We start from the raw sequence: 20851 nt of genomic DNA, 5'->3' as shown, positions 1-20851 counted from the left end.
AATCCCCCCACTTTCCATGCATTATCCACCTGTGAAGTGCAGTAAAAGCCTTAACATTAACTTGTTTTATTGGTGGGACATTCTCATACTGCTAAATGACATTTTTCTGGTGGCCATGTTCTAGAGAGCAAGAGGAATTTAGAATCCTGATTTGGATATGTATTCAAATTATTTGAATTTGTGACTTTAAATTCCAATTATTAATGCAAAAATTAGTTTTGAGCAATTGTCTTGCAATGAGATCTTTCCCCCTTTCCAGTTTGGATTTGAACTTGAGTTACCAGAAGTTTGCTCAGTAATTTTGGAGAACTGCCTTTATTTTTTTCAAATGACTGGCTATAGTTGCTTTTTAATTATTTAATTATTTTAAAATTTATTTTGTATGCAATTTACTTGAAATATTTTTACTAGTCCTCTTATTTCAATTTATTCTGTCATTCAAGCAGTATGCTTTAGGACTTGATTTTTGCTTTTCCTGTGCATTCCTCTAAGAAATCAGAGGAACCTCTTAGTTTGTTGCCATTTAAAGAAAGCAGTGTTTAAGTATAGAAAGAAAACCTTACTTCCCCAGTGTTGGTTAGACTGTGCAGCACCGTCTTTACAGGAAAACACAGTGATAAAGAGTAGTTAAAAAATTGTCTGAAATGCACAGATATTTGACACTCCAGCTAGTTAATATACTAAATTTGATGTTAAATATGTAACCATTCATGCTGATTAGTACTTCTCATCTGTGTCTAATCTAGGAGAAATGTAAACTTCTTCAGGAAGACAGAAAGGTTTTGTAACTAGGGCTGCTGTATGGAGTTGGAATTCCTGGCTGCTAACACATCCTCTGAAAAAAAAAAGTCATTATGCTCCAGGCTTCTTAAATTTAATTGACTGGGTGGAAAAAAGACCCAAATAAAATTTAATTTTAATCTTTTATTTCAGAAGCTAGTGAAGTACTCCTTATTCAAAGAATTTTTTTTAAGTTTATTTTTATTATTATAAGCTTACTTTTGCCTTACAACTGGGAAACAGGGTCATTCCATATGTGCAGACCCTGAGAAGAACTTCTGTCTGTTCTGAGGACATGAGTCACAGTTACTTTAACACCAAAACAAAATAAGGCTACCTGGTGCTCTTCAATTAGGTAATTGGTTTAGCATGTCCTCTGGTAGAAGCATTTCAGCAGAGGCAGGCAAGTTTGATTAATGCTCACAAAAATCTTTAATGTGATCCTACTCACAGTAATTTTCCAGATACATGCTTCTTGGGTACATTGCTAAACTTTTCTGTGTTAGCAATGTACATGTTATTTATGGCTGGAGAGAGGTGATTCTGTTACTAACCATTTGGGAAACAGAAAATTAAGTCATGATTTAAGAAATGGATTCCAGCTCAATCAGTCAAATTGCTGTGTAATGGCTGAATAGACAAAATAATTGTTCGTCAGGGCAAATTCGAAGTGATTACATTTCCAAGTGTGCTTCTGGTTGTTATGCCGTAGAGTTTGGTTTTATTTGTTCAGTTTAAACTACATGTCAGTATGATGAAGGCAACTGCTCTTGAAATTACCAAGTAGCATTTTTTTAAACCAATGTCATATGTCAATTTTGCTTCCAGTGTCCATGTCAAGAATAAGTAAAATATTTCTTTATTTTGAAGCTTTTCTCTGCATGCTTTCTGCATGTCTTGCCAAGTGCTTTTTGGCCGCAGTATATTTAGGCTTCTGTGCTTTTTATTGAAATTTCTGAATGCTTTGAGTTTGAAACAATTTTTCACTTTAAACTTTTGACTTTTTTTTTAAACTTACTTATTGTTGTGAAAGGATTTGGAATTTCCAAGTGTCTGTTTAATGTGGACAAAGAGAGGATATTTTATTCAATCAGATAAAAGCATAAGTTGCTGCTTTCACCTTGGAGTATCTTAAGAAATCTTGGATTTTCCTCTGAAGTTTACTATTTCATGTCACTTTGGAAACTGCCCACCCTGAAGAATGGGTTTGTATGTACTACTAGAATCAAAACCTGGTACACCAGTTAATGACCTGGAAATATAAACCATGAAAATGCAGTGTTTTCAGTACATCTCTAAGCTGTAAAGTGTTGTTACAGTAACAAAATTTCCCCTAACTTTGATTTGAGATAGCTTATTATTTACTGTGCCAAAACTGTTTTTTAAAAAAACTCAATGCTGATTGGGAATTGCAATGCTAGATTGTAGCCTAGGGGTCAAAAGCAGGTTAACAGGTCCTGCAGCTTGTTACTGGTGTGATATTACCTGAGTTTGATGACTTAATCTTTCTTAACAGGTCATGAAGAGTTTGCTAAATTAAGTTAATTATAAGAGAGAAGGGACACATTATAAATCAAGGACTAGCTATGCAAGACACCAGTGGTATTTGAAATAAAAAACTTCAAATTGAAAATTTATTGAGTGTTTAGATGTTAACATTTAAGTAGAGGATCGGTTGTTTTACTAAAAGCAAGTTTTAGTTACTGTTTCTGTAATTTCTTTACTACCCCTCCCAACCTGAAATGCAAAACTTTTTAGTGCAGGTGTATTAAAAATGGTTAGGAGTTTCATTTGACTAATGACCAACCTGGTCAATGAATCTCCTTTGTTAGATATGGCTAATGAGTGATGGCAATTGTCAGTATCATTAGAAAAACCCTTTTGAATTCAACATGGGGTGGTCAGCATTCCCTGTCCTTCTACCCTATTCTTCTTAAAGCCACTAGCAGTATTTGTTAAGCTGTGTCTTTCTTCCTTATCAAGACAGACTTAATTTCAAATGTTCTCTGAAATTGGTGTTTTGATTGTAGGCTACAGTCAAGTACAATGTCATCCAGCATGGTTACTCTGAACCATAAAATATAATTATATGTTGTCTGGATTATTTTATAGTCAATTTTGATAAGTAGATTTTTTTTTCTGTCTTACTTTAACAGAAAGTATTTTTTCTTTACTTCATGGAAGAAGGAAATATAGCTTGTATTCTGGTAAAAATTCTGAGGTTTAGTTTTGTGCTTTTAAGTTTTTAGTAAATAGAGTTAATTATTGGTATTTGGTGTGTAGAACTGTTATTTTCACAGGATTTAGACATAGAATTTCAGATATATGACAAATAACAATCCTTTCTTTTCTGTTTAGTTTGCAGGTCGCAGTAAGAAAGAAACTAAATACTCTTTGAAGGCAGTGGAAGATATGTTGGAGACCCTGCAAATCACTCAGTCTTAGCTTGGCACAGAGATCTAATATGAAATTTTCCAATACCACACTCAACCTGTAATGACCTGTGGGTTATGTTACTCTAGTGCTGTTAAAAGTTAATTTTGTATTGATTACGTGCTATATAAAATAACATTTTATGAAAAGTAAAATGCCTATTTATTGCTGCTATAAGAAATGTGATGAATACCCACTGAAATGAATAACTTATCCACATAAACAACACGAAGAAATGACGTGCTGCACATCAGTATCCTCAGATTTTTGTATGTACAGTACCTGCTTCTAAGCCATAATTTGTAGAAATAAATTGTTAAATGATTAAGAAAATACAGTGACTTAAATTTATATATGTAGATTAATAACATATGCTAAATATTTTTCTTATTTGCACATTTAAGAGTAAAAACATGCTACCAGGGTACACTTTCTGAAAAATATATCAAGGAGTGATTATGAGTACACATTATTAGAGAAGAAAGTTTGTTAAGAGTTTTCTTAATGAGTTCATATCTAGTACTGTAGAAATGGAGAAAACTTACTCGTGGACTTTGCTTCAGAAGTGCTGTTGTACTGGCTTAAGGGCAAAGACATTCTTCTCTGTGCCTTTTTGGGCAAATGCTTCCATGTCCACGTAATTCTCTGATTGTTGTATGCATATTCCCTTTTTTTTTTCTTCCTTCTCTGTGTCCTTTCTTGTACATGTGTTCCACATGGTGAATTTCATGTGGGGCTCTGTGCTGGTCTCTACTGTTCTGTGTCCCTGGTATGGGCACCCCTGCTGTGGCTTCTCCACATGGAGCAGGGGGTACTGCGCTGAAGGGGTGACATGAGAGCTTGTTCAGCTGCCTTGCACTTACTGAGAGATAGTGTTTGTTACACCATCAGCATGAAGCATCTAGCACACTGTAAAACTCTGTTCTGCTTGTCTTCAGGCACTTCTTTATTTACTCAGACAATGAGTCAAACACCCTCATTCAAGCATTTTGCACCTCTGATCGTTCTGGATGTTTTTTACATGTGCACTGTGGCAATTCAGTTGCACAGCCATCATTTCATTTACTGCAGCTTCAGTAGGATTGCATAACAGCATCAGCGTACCCTTGGCAAATTCTAGTACCAGTGTTGCAATGTTGTTTTCATGGCTGCTACAACCATCCAAGATGATTAGACTTTCAGATTTTATACTGCCTAATCTATATAGATGGATAAGTTAAAGTCTGTGTATTAAACCCTGTTATCCTGGGCTTGATGTAATAAAACACAGCTGAGTTCCTTCTTAAAAACAAACCAGCAACAAAAAATTCCTTCAAAACTTGTAAATGTGTATAACTGAGATGTTTTTTGCATGAGACCGGGCCTTCAAGAAGCATGTAGGATCTGACTCTTATCCATGAAGTAGGTTGGAGTGTGACAGAATGGATGCCATGCCATGAGAATTAATTGTATGTGGAATCATAAAATAGCTTAATTCACTGCTGTTGAAATACAAAACTGCAGATACTACATAGTGTTATATTAAATCATCCAATTCCAACTTGGGGAAATAGTGCACATCCTTTTATAATAATAATTCACAAACTGGTCTTGGAAGAGTATATGTGGTTAGATTATATATGCTTTGGGTGGAAAACATCATAGTGAAAACATATCATACTTGGTCCTGTGTATTTCTGTTGTAGTCTTTGGTTGTATGAGTGTGCCATCTAGAGTTTTAAGCCCTCATTAATATTTTTTTCTGTTGTGCCTACACCTTGTATAACTTGGTTGCATTTTAAAATTTAAAATGGTGGGAAGTTGTACTGAAGATTAAAAATTACTTAGTGTATAACATTTTACCTCCAAGCTATTAAAAACCAGCAGTGCAGTTTTTTGTGCAGCAGGCACCTCCTGCTGAAATATGCTATATAGAAAGCTTTGTTCAGAGGCAGCTTTTAATATAACAATGTCAGACTTGGGTATTTAGTATATCAGTTTCTCTGTAAGGAAATTTGTTCTGTTTCTTGTTTTCAGTTATTTGATGACAATTTTCATGTCATTTGGCTGCTTAGTACCTTCTCATTTTCATTACTGTTTAGCATCTCTTTGAAATTACTATTTAGCACTCTGATTTGTGCTTGTATTTTGGCAAGATTTCCACATAGTAGAGCTTACAAGTCAACCTTGTAAATATTTCAGGCAAATTTGTGTTTACTTCAAAGGTTAAATAAATGACTCCAATGAAAATGCATGGGCAGTCTCCGACAAAACTACTGAATTGCAGCAATGGAAATTGAGAGTATTTTTCATAGTGAAATTTAAAAATAAAGTTTAAAAATCCTCTGCAGGGGCAGTAACTGCTTGCAATGCCGTGCACTCTCAGCAAGAAGGGGCTTGCTGAGAGGAGAAGCTGTCATATAATATGATCTTTGAAAAAGTAATTTTCCAGTTCTAGTAAATGATTTTGTAATGTTACGGATGCTGTGTTGCATTAAAGAATAGGTTTTCAGAGAATGGGTTACTTAATTAACAAATGAACTTCATTAAGTTCTGTATTGTGCTCTGACAGTGACAAATGCTACACAAAAATATTATCAAGCATTCAGCCTCTTTCCAAAATAAAAGGCCATGTTTTCATATTGTTTCAGTTGACAGCAAAAGCTTGGGACCTTTGCAATGCCAGGCTGAGTAACAATGGCTGTGTCTTTATTTTCTCAACCATACTTTGGTAAAAGGCTTCAGAGGGAGAGCTCAGTGTTACCTGATGAGTTAAAAGTGATTTAAGAGCCACCAAAACCTCCAGTTCTGCCTTTGTGATAACAAGTTATTGATAACGTCTTCAAAACCTTTTGTCCAAATGTTATACAATTCATATTATGTAGTTGCAAAAAGCACATCTTGTTTAGAATATATCCCTAAATCTCTTCAGTTCAGTGCCCAGAATGTCTTGCAGTTGCTATTGGAAACTGTTATTAGTCAACGGAGCACTTCCTCTTGGCAGTGCTGTATTTGTAATGGCATCTATGTTTGCTAGTCACTGCATTTACAGTGGAACTTGTATTTCAGCCAGCTTTAGAAGGGAGGGGAAAAAGAAAGCAAATTAAACTTGACTTACTGGCATGAATTTGTTAGCTTCTTGTTACTTGCACTCTCATCTTCCAAGAACACCAACTGTAGCTGCAGTCAGGTTTGCAATAATAATTCTTGTAATTTAAGAGCTTCCATGTATTCAGCTCTAAACTCAAAACTCTATTATAATCTAAACCATAGAGATTCTAGTGAAACAGTGCTATGTGATGTGCACATACCTCTGTGCAGGAAAGGAGTACACCCACCCTCCTTCAGGTTGGTGTCAGAGTAGAGGAGCATTAGTACAGTTTTTGACTGTGGTTTTGTCTGTAAAATTAATGTGGCTTAGTATTTCTCAAAATACTGCTTAGTACTTGTTCAGTGTATGAATAGAATGTCAGGACTATGGCTTAACTACAGCAAGTAGTCTGCTGTACTACTGTCTGCAGTAGTACAACAGACTACTTGAGTCTACCCAGAGAGTAGTTACCAGGAATAAATGGGTCTGCCTCTTAAAAATAAACTGAAAATAAACCCCCATCAACAAAACCCAACCCCTGCCCCCAAAAAAAGAGAAAAAAGAAAAAAACACCAACCCCCCACCAAAACAACAAAAACCCAACCAGCCAAAAAAGAAAAACCAAAAAGCCAAACCAAACGAACAGAACAAACCCACCACACAAAAAACCCAGAAAAAAACCCCAAAGACAAAAAGAAATCAACCCCACCAACATCACCTGGTAAAGTTGTTTTTCAGCTGCTGGATGTGAAATGAGAAACCTTTATCAGTGCATTTCATAGGTGAATTTATTCTGCTTTGTGATGAGGAAGTCCCCTGTACTAAGCAGTGCAATCCTTTCAATGCTTCTCAGGAAGGAAGAAAGGCTGGAGAAGCACACAGGCCTGTTCAGCCCAATGCCATAGTAGTTTCCACTGGCATGTTGCTGAGAACATGCCATTCATCTGCACTCAGCATCCCAGAGCTGAGCAGTCATGGTGCAAAGGACTAAATGAGCCTGGCCTGGCACAGCCAGGGCCATGTGCTCACAGACCCAGCGCAGCACCTGAGCTCTGCCCAGCTGCCACTAGGGCTGTATTTGCCATGAGTCCCCGAGTCTCCCCACAGGATCTTGCTTCTACAAAGGACTGTTCTGTCCTCTGCTTTACTTTTCTCCCCTTGGCATCTCCACAGCTGGAGAATCTTGCAGAAGATCTGTTTTTGATTTGGGACTGGCGTAGAGGTGAGGGTACAGATGGATCAGTTGCTGGAGTGATCCTGGCTCTGTGGAGGTTTTGCACACTATTGGCTTCAGTGCACTGAGTGACCGGTGTGCCCCTAAAGGCCAGTGTGTAAGCTTTTGCTTTGCACTGAGTCTGCTCAAACCCTTTGTGGGTGCTTGAGGTTAGATGTGATCTGTGCTGAATGCAAAGAGTGCCTGAGGTTGGATGTGATCTGTGCTGAATGACCTGGAAGTGGGGAGATCTGTTACGGTGACATGGCAACTGCAGTTTGGGTCTCAGTCACTGGGCCTTTTTGTGTGTGTGTGTGGGAAACAGCATATTTCTCACTTCAGAAAAATAGTTCTAGCTGGGAGGCTCTTTCTTTATCCAAGTCAAAGGGATGGCTGGAGGGAGAACGAGCTGCCTTGTCAGCTTGAGTGAGTGAGCAGAGGTCCACTAGCTCTCTACCCTGTAGAAGGTGACAACATCTGCTGCACTTTTGCATTGCCAAAATAACGATAGGTGCTAGGTTGTGTTTAAAATAAATTAAAAAATTTGTGGTGCAAAAATGTTTCTCTCATCATCCTTGTGTATTTTAACTGCTTTCAATGTGAACTTGATGTTATGATTCCTCATGACATTTGGGTGGCATGTAGGCATCTACCTCAAGGCTGTGGAGAAAGACACATTTACAGTGACTGCTCACATGGAAAGTTTCTGGTGGGCTTCCATCATGGCAGGCCACAACCTGTTTGCACTTCTTGTCTCATAGATGGGGCTTGCTTAAATAACATTCCTCTTAGGATCCAGGCTAATTTTCCCCAGAGAAGGAAGGCTCTTTTCCCAAATTTATACTTTTTTTTCTGTAGCAAGCTTTTAGATTTTGGACATGATGTTTGGAAGTGAAACTTTAAACCAGGCAGATGTAATCCTCCCAGGAAGAGACTGCAAAAATCAACAGTGAAGCAGTTTCAAAAATAGTGAGCAGCAAGTAAAATTAACCATTGCCTCTGTTTATTTAGGTAATTGAGCTTGACACCATGGTGTGTCTGACAAGTTGGTTTGTCTTTTTTATTCCATTAAATACAGATATGACACTCATAGCTGTCACTGCCCATCTGAGAATGTTTGTTTCAATTTAAACATGGAAAACCATGTAAATGTGGATAGATCACGAGGTGGGCAGCAGTATAAAAACTACCCAGTAGAACTGTATCTTTTCCCTGGACAGCTGTTGCAGTTTATTCTGTTTAAGTTAGAATAAAGAATGAAAACCATAAAAATTTATTATAGATCTATTAAAAGTCAATATCTGTTGTCTGTTCAATTCTGAAATCAGTGTTGTTACTCCTTTTTTTAATTAAATGATTATTCTGTGGGCTGCTTGGCTATTATTAGGCTTTATTCTAAGCTTGAATGTTCGAAAGATTCAAGGAGAGGATGAAAACTCTGATAAATCTATAAATACCCTTGGTATTTATGCAATTGGGATAAATTGTGTATAAAATGAACACAGAATTTCTGTTTTAAGCATATCAATACCATTTAGTGCCTTGTAACAATATTGTAATTGTAGTCATGCCAAGCTTTTTGATCAAAACTTCCCAGAAATGTGATGTCTATATAGAGCCAAAAGCTCTAATAAGCTTTTAAGTAAAATTTGATTTAGTTAAGTGTAGGCACCACCCAGACTTAGCAAGGAGCCTTTGCTAATTCAGATAATTTGCTCCTCTTGGGAAGCTCCCATATACAGGTAATTTTGAGCCTGATAGCCATAGGAAAGAAACAGCTACAACTATCAGAGTAGTTTAAAAGAAAATCAAGGCTTTTCTACATACAAACCATCTTCTCAGTGGAGATGTAGATGTGGTTATTTGAGAGCAAATCAATACATGATACCATCATTGGAATTGGATGGAGAAGCCTAACAAGAGACATCTGATTTTTCTTTAGACCTTTTTTTTTGTGTGAACTTTGCTGAAGAAAAGGGAAGTTTGGTGCTTCAGCTGACTACATAACAGTGAATTTTGTGGCTATGAGCCCCAAAGGGGGCTGGTGGGTGGCTGGAGTCAGTGCAAGGAGCAGTGTCTTACACTGGATCTGGGTTGATAACACCTGGGCCTTCTATGCCAAGGCAGTAGGGCCTGGTGCCCTGCTCCAGCATATGTGTTGAGGATGAGAACAGACTTTCCTGTGTCTTTTCAATGCCCAACCATCGTATTCAATCTTCTGAATGCCCAATAACATGAGCAGTGCTTTTGAAAAAAATTCTAGTGATTTCCCAGTTCAGAGGAGATCAGTGATCCAATTTATTCCTTCCAGCTCTAGGCAGCATACATACAAATATTTTGTTCAAAATGAGATCCTGGGCCCTATTCCTGGATTCTTATTTAGACAACAAAATTAGGGATGGAATTCTCCAAGTCATCACCTCCCAGCTGGCCTTGCTGGTGCTTTCTTGATTCCAGTTTTTTTTTAAATCAGACCACATATTTAAGTGCTTAAGTGCTTAGACATGGATTTTATTCTTAAATTTAGGCACCATTTTAAAAAAAATATTTTATTTTGTGTCCTTCATTTGCCAGACTCCTAAGTGGAAGCAGAACAGATATTGTCTGAATCACCCAGGCTCTGTGTTTGTAAACATGTGAAGAGTAACTTTTCATAGACAGCCATCTGCACCTAAAGTGGAGAAAGAAAGCAATGAAGGTGATTGCTGACTAAAGCAGTAAGATCAACATTTTAAACAAAAATAATGCAAAAAAGGCTACAGGTCCAGGAAATCGTAGGAGTTAGTGAGGTTAGAGGTCTGCTTGAAGTATGGAAGGTATAACAAAGTTCTGTGCACTGCTGGGTTCTGGAGAAGCCCTAGTCCTTTGTCTTCATGTCTCCATGTCTATTCCCACAGTCTCTCTCCTGTTGCCTCCCACCAGTCACATGTTTTGTGGTGGTTCTTTGGGTCAGGTTCCTGTCCATGTGCTGTGGCCAACTGTGACACATATGAGGATGGAGGGATGACGTCTGGGTGGTTTGTCTGTTGTTTTGCCCTGTTTCCTTTTCACTGGTGGGTGAGACTTGAGAGTGTGTTCTTTGGCAGTGAACAAGAAACACCAGAAGACTGCCATATATTGGCTCTTTTCACTTGCCTCTGGTCATTTCAGGTACATGAGCCAGAGAAATCAAAAGTGTCAGAAGGAAATCAAAAGTGATCGAAGAAATCTGTGAGACCAGCGTTTCAGTGCCACCATGGGAGTAGGAGGAAGATGAGCACAAACACCCTGAATAAAGAAAACTAAATAGATGGGAAATTATACTACTGAGGAATGGCTAGCATGCAAGAATTTCATTTTACAAAAAAATTGAGGTTTGACTGCTGCTTTGTTCCATAACAGAAAAAAAGAAAAAGCCGAAAGAAACCTTTTCACCACTGAAAAAGCCATACCCACAAGGTTTACTCCACACTGGATTACCAGTGATCTAACAACTGAGTCATTTCCTTGTGTGGTAGGAGGTGAGGGTTTATATTGTCTACCTGATTACAAGAGACTTTGAACTTGTGTTTCTTGTATTCCCAGCAAATGACCTATCCATCATGTGTGGAGTCAAGTCTCTGGCCCAGAGAGGGTTGGAAAAAAGGGAGAACTCTGTATGAGACAGCTTCTCTTGGCAGCTTGAAAAGACAAACTTTGCCTTGCTTTCATGGTGAACTTCATGTATCACCAAACTACTGAAAGGTTAACTGAGCTCGAAAAAAGTAAATTATCTTTCAGACATACAGATGCATCTTCAAATCTTTAAGTTTAACTTAGCACATTTCTTGGCTCAGACCTCAAGTGACATAACTGGTGCTGGCAAGGAAGGTGCATACCATTGCAAAGACATCTTAAAACATAACTTCATTTTTCTTACCTGCTTAAGTATGGTGGGTTTTCATTTTTTATATTATTTTAGCACAGTTATGTAGATAGATTTCCTTATTATACTGATCTTCTATAAAAGACACGTGTAAATGCTGTTCTTTGTTACATTAGTAATGTCTTTTTTTCTCCAGTCATTCAGTCTGTGGGGTTATTCCTTTTTCCCCACCCTAGGTAGTTTAAAATATCTCTGATGAAGTCTGTATGCAGAAAATAGGTAACTTCACTGGAAATTATCTTTGATTAGGTATTTTTCCCTTGTGCAGTGGGAGTTACTCAATCTTTTTTAATGACACAAATCTTGTGGGTAACAGTAGAATTCTGTAACCAGCTTGAAGCAACCTGCCAGTTCCTGAGTTTTGTTACTGGCTGGGCTCTGCAACATGGTTCAATTCAGTAATTTAGCGTTTTTCTCCTTCAGATTGCTCAATGCAAAATATAATCAATGAAATCTTTTGCTCTCCCAAAAAATCACTGCTCATAGGTGTTGCTATGAAATTAACACAGTGCTTATCAGTTTTATCCTGCTTTACTTCATTAATGTTTTATTACTAGTTGGCTGATCAACAAGCTAAATCTGTCTGGGGAAAGAAGTAATTTCTCACAGGTAACAAGAAATTTATGTCATGTGGGTCATTCCAGTCAGTGCTTCAAGTGACAGGAGAGTGTAGGGTAAATTTGGCAGAATTCATGTACATTTAATACTGGCTCCAGATGTTTTAAGCATTTTATGCATTCATTTTTAAAAATGGTCTTTTAATGGTTTAGGTGGTTATTAGTTAGGTGGTTTTTCTGCTCAAACTGAACTTTAATGTGAGTAGTTGAGGGATATAAATTAGCATGTCTTTCTAACCTAAAAGTTTTTTATTTATGCATGGTTTATTTTCTATAGTTGTCAAGAGCTTTTGATCCTGTAGTCTTCATTGACTGTATAAAAGATAACCTGCCCTTTACATTAACAAGAGAAATATATTTGAAATATGTTGTATGCAGAATTTTTATATGATCAAGTGCAAAATGACAGAGTAAAGGGATGTGGAATAAAGTATGAAAAGGTCTTGAAGAAACAAAAGAGAAGTGGTTCTGAATGTTAGTGGGATCACAGCTAATCCTGAAATTAATTATTCTGTACACTGAGAGTTGATCAGCTCTGATTTAACTAAGAAGGAATTTTAATTTTGATCTGAATGTTAACTTGATGTTCTGAGTTTTAGGTCAAATATTATATTCCATTAAAATACTAATTTATATTTTGTAAATAATTTTCATTTATAATCATAGGTTTCTCTATATTGAAGGTGCTGCATTGCCAAATACCTTGTAATGGGACACATGACAAGTCAAGTGTTTAAAGTACATGATAGAAGAAGAAACTGATCAAAAATTTTCTCTTATTTTTAAACTATTTTTTCATCACAAGTCTGAAAAGTAAGTGGCTGATTTTTTTTTATTGTCATTAGGCAGCTCTGCTAAAATTTATGTTAAGAAGTTTTGGCCTGTTTATGTGTGCTGAAATTTGCCAAAATTGGTAATGTGATATTCCATCTTTAGCAGGACTATAGAGCAATAAATAATGACACATGACTGTATGTGAGTGTTGTTAGTTAATTTTTTTGTGGTGCTCATGAAATGCAACAATCTTCCAACCCAAATTCTGCAGCATTAGGCAGCAAGTTGTACTCTGAACTAAACCAGATGCTGATCAGCTCTGTTCCTATTATCGACTTGGGGCAGAGATGGTAACCAGACCTTATTTGCAATGTTAACATTTGGAACAGATTAACAGCAGTTAGGCTGAAATGAGAAACCTCCACTTCACTGAAAAGGCTCAAAACATGTAATGCTGTAAAAATCAGGACGTCTGTAGTATGTTAGATAGGAATAAATAAGTTAACTGTAAGCCGCACTTTCTCCTTCACAGGATGTGTTGTTTCCAGTTTATGAGTGACTCTTTAAAGGACATGTTTATGAGGTATGGTCAGGCTTAAGTCCTGATAAACCATCTACCTGATGAGGTGAAGTATATCCAAACTTGCTGTGCCTGTTCATTGTGAGAGAGCCCTCCCCAGAGCCAGGCTGTACAGAAGATTTTTGTCTGGGGGACAAATCCCACATGCATTTGTGAAGTGCAGAGACTCAGGACACTTTTGACTGCTGGCCTTCTGCTACATTCAAACCCAATAGGGAACGTGCCCCAGAGGTCCTGTCAGAGGGCGTGGAACACGTGGTGGCCCAGAATGCCACTCTGGGCTAGGGATGTGTCTCTGTGCCTGCTTGTGGTATCTCAGAGGATCCACTGGAAGGGTTCAACAGGAGTGGAGCACAGGCCTAATGCTTTTTAGGCTGAAATTGGGCTAAGCTTCATCACTTCTTTGTGAATATTATATAGATATTGGTGCAGCCATAAACTTCTACAATGCATTATTTCTGATGTTGTATTACCTTCATCCTCCTTTCCTGTGCTTTTTTATTGGGAATATTGCTTTAGCAGGAATTGAATAGCAACCTTTGATTATAATGAGGGTATTTCTGCAAAAGTCAGTCAGAGATGTTGCTGGGTTCTCATTGTGTTACCTGCTGCATGGTTTTTCCATCCAAAGAAGGGATCCTGGAAGCCTGGGGCAAGTGCCTGCCTGACATTTCTGTGTGCAGTGGGTACATGCTGGTGTGTGCTTAGACCCACACTACCCAGGGTTTTGCTCCTGGCATTCAGTCACAAAAATAAAAAAGTTGCCTCCTAGCTTGTGTCCATCCAGCATGGATGTAAGGCAAGTTCAAGAGCAGGTTCAGACAGCCTTGGACCTCTGCTGCAGAGGTCTGCCAGTTTTCCCTCCAGTAGTCCACAGCTGCATCACACAGCTCCTGAGTGAATCCATTTATAGGTCACCCAGGGATATGGGTGTAGATAAACTTCCAAAATTTATTATAAAAAGTATGTTTGCCTTTTTCTTGACCTTCTAGGTATTTGGGCCTTATGAAAATTGATCAAGCTGTTATTGAATTACAGGTCAGTGTGAAGCCACCCCTGGCTATGGTGTTACTTAGAAGCTTGTCTGAATTTCAGTTTGCAGCTGGACCTCTTCTGTGCTCCCTGTATTTTAAATCAGAAAGAATAGTTTCAGATGCAGAAGAAAAGCTGAGACTACTTTGCAAGTAATAGTATTTTCCACATAAAAGTGAAAAAGTAGTGAAATACAAAGCTGTTAGTTTTTTAAAGAATGACTTCTTTGAGATGGTGTATATCTGGGAGGCACAAAGGAGGGATTAATTTTCCCCCTCAGGTTAGCAGCACTTGCCAAGGAAGCTTGGAGGGAAGTATTTTATGGCACTGGCACTGCAGAAACAGGCAGATGGGTAGCTCTGAAGCATGGTGGATGCTGCTATCTCTGCTTGAAGACTCTGAGCTGAGCTGATTTTAGGGTATCTAGCATAAGCATACAGTGCAAGGTGGTGAAGCAGCAGTAAAATGCCAGCAAATCACTGCAGCCCAGCATGTCAGTATGCATTGCTGCATGGCTGTGGTGTTAACAGCTGCCACACTGAAATGGCTGCAAAACAGCTTGTAAAGTGGAAGCATGGCTTCAAGCAAGGCAGAGTTTTGAGAAGAAAACCTGGAAGTGACACTGTTGAACAGAAAGTTTTGTGTCCCCCTTCTTTCATATTTTCAGTCTTTCACCTCTCTGCATTTTTCCATCCCTCAGACACATGGTGGTTCTAAGGAGCCCTGCTCAGCTGTCATTTCAGCATCCACAGGACCAGTAACCAGGTCTCATTTCTGATAGTAAAATTTTGCTCATCCTTTACCTTGGTCACTTGAAATGTTTTTCTAGGCAGTGGCATATTTGCATAGGCAACATTTTGCTCTGCAGACAAAATCATGCTATTTCTAACTCTTGCACTCCAACTTCTCTGCTTTACCTTTGCAATGAGCATTCCTATTGTAAAGAGTTCCTTAGCCCTTTAAGCCCTTTTTAATATAAACCATTGCTTTTAAAAGTCCGTTTTGCCTGTTGTAAGAAATCTGACATTTTGGAATTAGTGACAGAATTTTAAATATGGAGGTGATATGCTGTAAAATCTCAGTTGCAGTTTGCATTTGATTTAGATTTAAAATGAGCAAAAATTCAATTGAGGGATAAAAGTTGGCAATACTCATAGCCTAGGAATTATGTTTCAGACTTTGGAAGGAAAATGGTTTGGCTTATTTTTTTTCACTTTCAGGAACACTATTATTTTCTTACTTAATGGTTTCAGATGCTGTTAAATGAAAAAAATATTTCTGGAGTAAGTGAATTTTGCAGGTGCTTTGTCCTGAGGTGTCTCTTGGAGTTTTACAGTATGACTCTTTGTGAAAGCAACAGCTCACAAACCTTCATGAAGTGGCTTCCAGCCAGCCAGGAGTGACAGGTGAAGTTGCTGGTGTTGCAGTCACCCTGATGGAGTGTGACCAACCTGCCCAGCCCCATGTTTCACCATGCTGGAGGGTGACTGCAGCAGGAAACAGCACTCAGACATCCCTTTGGAAAAAAATGTGTTGTATTGCATGCAAAGAAGAAGAAAAAGGATTCAGATCTCAAAGGCTCAAGGACTAATAATGGCTTGGCATATTGAACATATGTGGCCTGATCTTATTGAAGTATTGACTGGATTTAGTTGCTACAACTGGAACTTTGCTGGGTACCCAAACCAGTGGGAGAAGTCTGCTCTTAGCAGGAGCTCCCCATGGGCACCACCATCTCACATATTTATTATTTATTTCTATGTAACAATATATTATTACTGTCTCAGGCATGCATTTGTGTTAGCTAGGAGCTTAATTATAAAGAAAAAACATTTTCTTAGGGTGATCCTTAGAGGAAATTCTTGTATTTTCCTTTCCCTACAACTGAAGAAGTAGAGCCCTCTGTATGAACTGCACTGCTCTACCTCTCCCTCCTTAAGAGCCCAATCCCATGCTGTGCCCACACCTCCAGTCACAGCAGCAAAGGGGCTGAAACAGTGGGATTTGGTGGAGTGAGAGCTCATCCATCAAAGACCAGCATTGCTCTTGCAGTCACTCCAAAGCAGCCAGCATCTCCACCCTGGCACAGAGAGGGCAAATTTGATCAAGAGGCATTTCAGCCACTTCTAGAAAAAACCACACATAACAAACCATGTGGTCATGAGGTCTGAGGCTTCAGCACATTGAACTGGGAGGTGGAAGTTATCTTGGAAAGCTGAGGTTTAGGCTATCCCTTACAGCTTCATATGTCTTGTGGCCACTCCCAGGAGCAAACAGCTCTCTTTGGGGAATGGTAAAAATGACCTAAATATTTAACTTATTTTAAAGTCAGCCTATGATTTCAGATATATGATTGCTTTCCTGCCTTTTATTGTTTCACTAAAGATCAATTACATTTTTTTCTGCCCGAATACTTTTTTTTCCGACAAAAATGTGCATGTCAAATGATAGACAAATGTTTTTTGTGTTTTTGTCCCATTTAGTTTTTCTCAAAAAAAAAAAAAAAAGTCCTGTCTTGTACTCAAACATGTTAGTTCTTTAATTTCTTAAATACGTATTTTTGGTTCCTGCTATCTTTTTTAAATGGAGAAACCTTTTTAGGCTTATGCCAGGTCAAATGCTCTTTCCTGCTTACACAGTGTCACTGCAGTAACACCCAAGGCACTGGCTGGCTGAGGGACTTTCTGGAGCACTTTATACCACAGTAGCATTTTCTGAAGTCATCTGCATGTTGTCCATGTTGGTAACGTCCTGAGGCTGGACCAGGCTCTTAGAAGTGTCTTGATTTTGTTTCATTTTCAACTTTGAAACATTAAAGAGAGGTAGGAGAAATTTTAGTCAAAGATGAAGGTTTTAAAAGTATTTCTCATTCACTTCATGCAAAATAAATTCTTTACAGCATAACTGGAATGTCTGTGCACGTGTTCCAGGACGGTTGTACCCAGCTCTGAGAAGAGAGCAGTGCCTTTCCAAGTAACACACAGCTAACTGCCAGCTTTACACACAGCCTTTAGTCAGAGACGTATGTAATTTCTATTTTACAGCTGTCCAGACACACTTCTGAAAAACCTAAGCCATATACACCAGATGTTACTTAGTCCAGTGTGGTCTGCTTTGGACCCATTCCAAACCTGCCTGCATATAATTTTCAAGTCCCAGCAGCCCTGCAGTGCTAGAAGATAAAAACTGACCATAACTGTACCCTTTCATATTACTTAGAGCTCAGTTTAATTATCTGAAATGCTACCAGATATATAGTTCAATCACAAGAATTCCACCTTAACAATAACTCCTACCATTTCAATTCTTTTTTTCTAATTTGAGACAGGTTTTGGGTTAGTGGCTCTGAATTATGCAAAGTTCAAATCAACGATTAATATAATTACCTAAAGAGGGTTTTTTCCTTAAATTTTAAATAATGGAGTGTGTTTATATGGCCTTATTGAGAAAGGCAGCCCATGAATTTATATGAGTTTGTTTTATGTACACATGGGTGGGGTATGTGTGTATGATTTGGACTTGATATTTAAAAAACCTGATTTACAGACTTGCTAAGCAACCAGCAGAGCTGATAAAGCCCTCTCAAGAAAGAAAGTTTCTCAAATTTTTTGAGTCAGCCCTGTTTAAGCATTAGCTTATAATCAAATGGATGCTGAAGTGCTTCCCTGAAGATGTCAGTAACCCAAAGATGGTTTTAAATCAGGGCCTTCTGTGCCTGTAAAGTTTCTTTCAGAGTCCTGATTCTGACTGTAGCCTAACTCTGAAAAGCTATTTAGGTTTCTAGCTCTCTGTTGTGGGATTTTTGTGCTTTGTAAGCCTTCAGCCCTTGCCCTGGAAGCATAAGGATAAGAAATATGAAGTTGTGTGGAGAGCTCCACTTTCTTTAGACAGTATTTTCAATGTATTGATTATTATCTCATATTACAACTGTATTTTAATATGAAAAAAATTAGAAAGATTAATAGTTTGGTTTTTTTGTAGTCATTGCTGGTTTTCTTAGTATTTCCCTTTATTGGTATGAATTTTCTGCATATATTGACTGTGATAAATTTATCTCATTTGTCTTTGCTGATTTTTTTTTGTCTTACACAACTGTTTCTTTAGTTTTGGATCAGGAAAGAGTTCAGAGAAACAACAAACCAAGAAAAATATTAGTGAGAATTCGTAAAAAGTGATGACTGATGCTCAAAATGAGTAATTGATGGAAAGAGCAGCCACTTGGTTATGAATTAATTTTATCAGCACACATAAGCAAGACCCATGTGACAAATTAGAATAAACAAACATGTTTGATTTTGATATTAAGTATTAAGCATGTTCCTTTTATAAAGTAATCAATGTCTTGGCTGTTATTTGCCTGAATGATCCATTACATTTCAAGAAGTGGTACTGCAAGGTAAAGTTAGATCAGATAAAAGTGGTTAATGAAGGAAGTAGATATTTCTATCTCACTCTGTGAATAGCTTCTTTCCTTTCAGATTTTAAAATAGAAATAACAACAGTTATAAGAAATATTTCCAGCTAAATATATTATCTTCATAGATTTCTTATAACCTACATTAATTAGACCCCTTGCTTCTCATGTTTCTCCTTTTTGATTTATATTATCTTATGTTTTAACTTTCTTTTCAACTTTAAATTTTGTGGTCTCCTTCATGAGTCAGAATTACAGAGTACTGAAGATTTTTACTTCTTTTTGTCTTGCACTTTAAGAATACATTAATTTCCCAAACTGCCCTTCACATTTGTGTCTACAAGCTCCCTACTCCACTTTCTCAGTGCTCCATTTGAGCTCCTTCTAAAACTGAAAGCTTTGGGAAAAATAAATCTAAGATGTCAGTGACTTAAAGCCCAGTGCTGTAAGTTTAAGATGTTTGCCTAATATCACATCACCGAAATGGAACAGATAAAGATGAAGTGTAAAGTATATGTAACGTGGCTTGCAGTTAAGTGCAGTAATTGGAGAATGCAGGCAGCAGATCTGGGAAGGTGATAAGGTAAGCAAAAGCTTCTTGGGAAAGGTAAACTGTCTGAAGAGCTGACAGTGATATGCACTGACTGGAAGGAACCCAAAATTGTTTTAGCCTTTAAGCATCCAACAGACATTGAAGTAATTGAGTAATCATACACTCTGGGTCCAGTATTCCTGTCACTGATACCCCGTGCGTCTCAGTTATTGGTGTAATTTAAATCTGATAGCCACATAATGGACCAAATTCTCTCCTCTACTTTTCATAAGTTGTCATATTGGATTCAATAAGAAGAATGTTTGCTTAAGTGCAGTGAGCAGGATTTGTGTCATGAGGCTTGTTTTGCTTCTCAAAAGTGGTATTCCCTGCTGTATGTACTGTATAGCACCATAGAAGACAAAATACTTATTCTACAGAAAAATACCCTGAAGCACCATAGATTAGTTTAAATTCTCAAAAAGGTGTGAGCTTTTCTGTTTCTTCCAGTGTTTAGGCACTTTTTCTTAATGTTTATGCCAAAAATTGTCCCCAGGTCTCCCTTTCGGTGCCAGCGTTTTGAAAGCGTGTCAGATTCTGCACCGTAAAAGATGACGCCTGTCCCTATGTGTTTCTTGGAATGACAGCTTCTACCTTTCATAGGTCATTTGGGTCAGAAATTTTCATTAAAAAATATTTGAGTACATGCCACATACCTTGTCTGCTTATTCAATCTTAATATTCAACAAAACATTTCAATATTGCTAAGCAGCCAGATCGGAATAAGCTCATTGGAGCATGGGAACATCTTTTCGTGCTGGTTTTGTATATAGCACCTCATATGCTGAGGCTCGGGGTGCACAGGCTGTACTGTGGTGCAGATAATAAATACTAATCATCAGGAGAGCTTTAAGGTGGGACCCATGCAATGAGCAGACAGCTTTGCAGAACAAGCCAACCCTAATTTGTCAGGGAAAATGGGTGATGGGCTTGCATGAATCTCCCTAGTGCTGATTGATTAATATGCATGATGTGTTATAGGACAGGTTGAAAGGATGTGGTCAACCCCCCAGCCTGAAGTGGGTGGAAAGCCAGGCCCACAGCTTAATGCAGAAATTTGGCCCTTGAAGAATTTTCCCCACTAGAAGTACATATGCCATGGGGGAACCTTTTCTTGAGATTGAGTTAGTTAATCTTGGGATTTGTTCAGCAGCTTTCTTTTGCAAACTCCCCCCTTCTTTGTTTCCTTCCACCCTCTCCACTCTCCCCAGCAATATAGGGTTGGTTTCAGATTGGCGTTAGCACAGTAACATTAGTCTGGCAAACTAAATTAGTCTGAGCAACTCCTATTAAACCAAACAAGCCACAGCACTGCTGTGCAGTCACACAGTGTAAATGGTAGCACACTTTCTAGCTGGACCTGGGCTGTGGCAACCATCATTTCTCCATGGAAGTATGTTCACAGAAAGGCCATCCCCAACAGTCTGGGGAGCAGGGCAGCC

The 20851-nt window shown here is 38.1% G+C and overlaps 1 protein-coding gene across 1 annotated transcript in view; it reads left to right on the top strand.

Annotated features, from left to right (window-relative positions):
• Positions 1 to 5446, top strand: part of EMC2 (ER membrane protein complex subunit 2) — a 37718-nt gene extending 32272 nt beyond the window's left edge. The window contains exon 11 of the mRNA XM_054644224.2: positions 3139 to 5446. Coding sequence (XP_054500199.1) covers positions 3139 to 3225 — 87 coding nt within the window. The 3' untranslated portion in view covers positions 3226 to 5446. The remainder of the gene's footprint in view (positions 1 to 3138) is intronic.
• The last annotated feature ends 15405 nt before the right edge of the window (positions 5447 to 20851 follow it).

This window comes from Agelaius phoeniceus, chromosome 1 (genome assembly GCF_051311805.1).
Source record: "Agelaius phoeniceus isolate bAgePho1 chromosome 1, bAgePho1.hap1, whole genome shotgun sequence".
Lineage (NCBI taxonomy): Eukaryota > Metazoa > Chordata > Aves > Passeriformes > Icteridae > Agelaius > Agelaius phoeniceus.
This window is presented reverse-complemented; position numbering and strand designations above follow the sequence as displayed.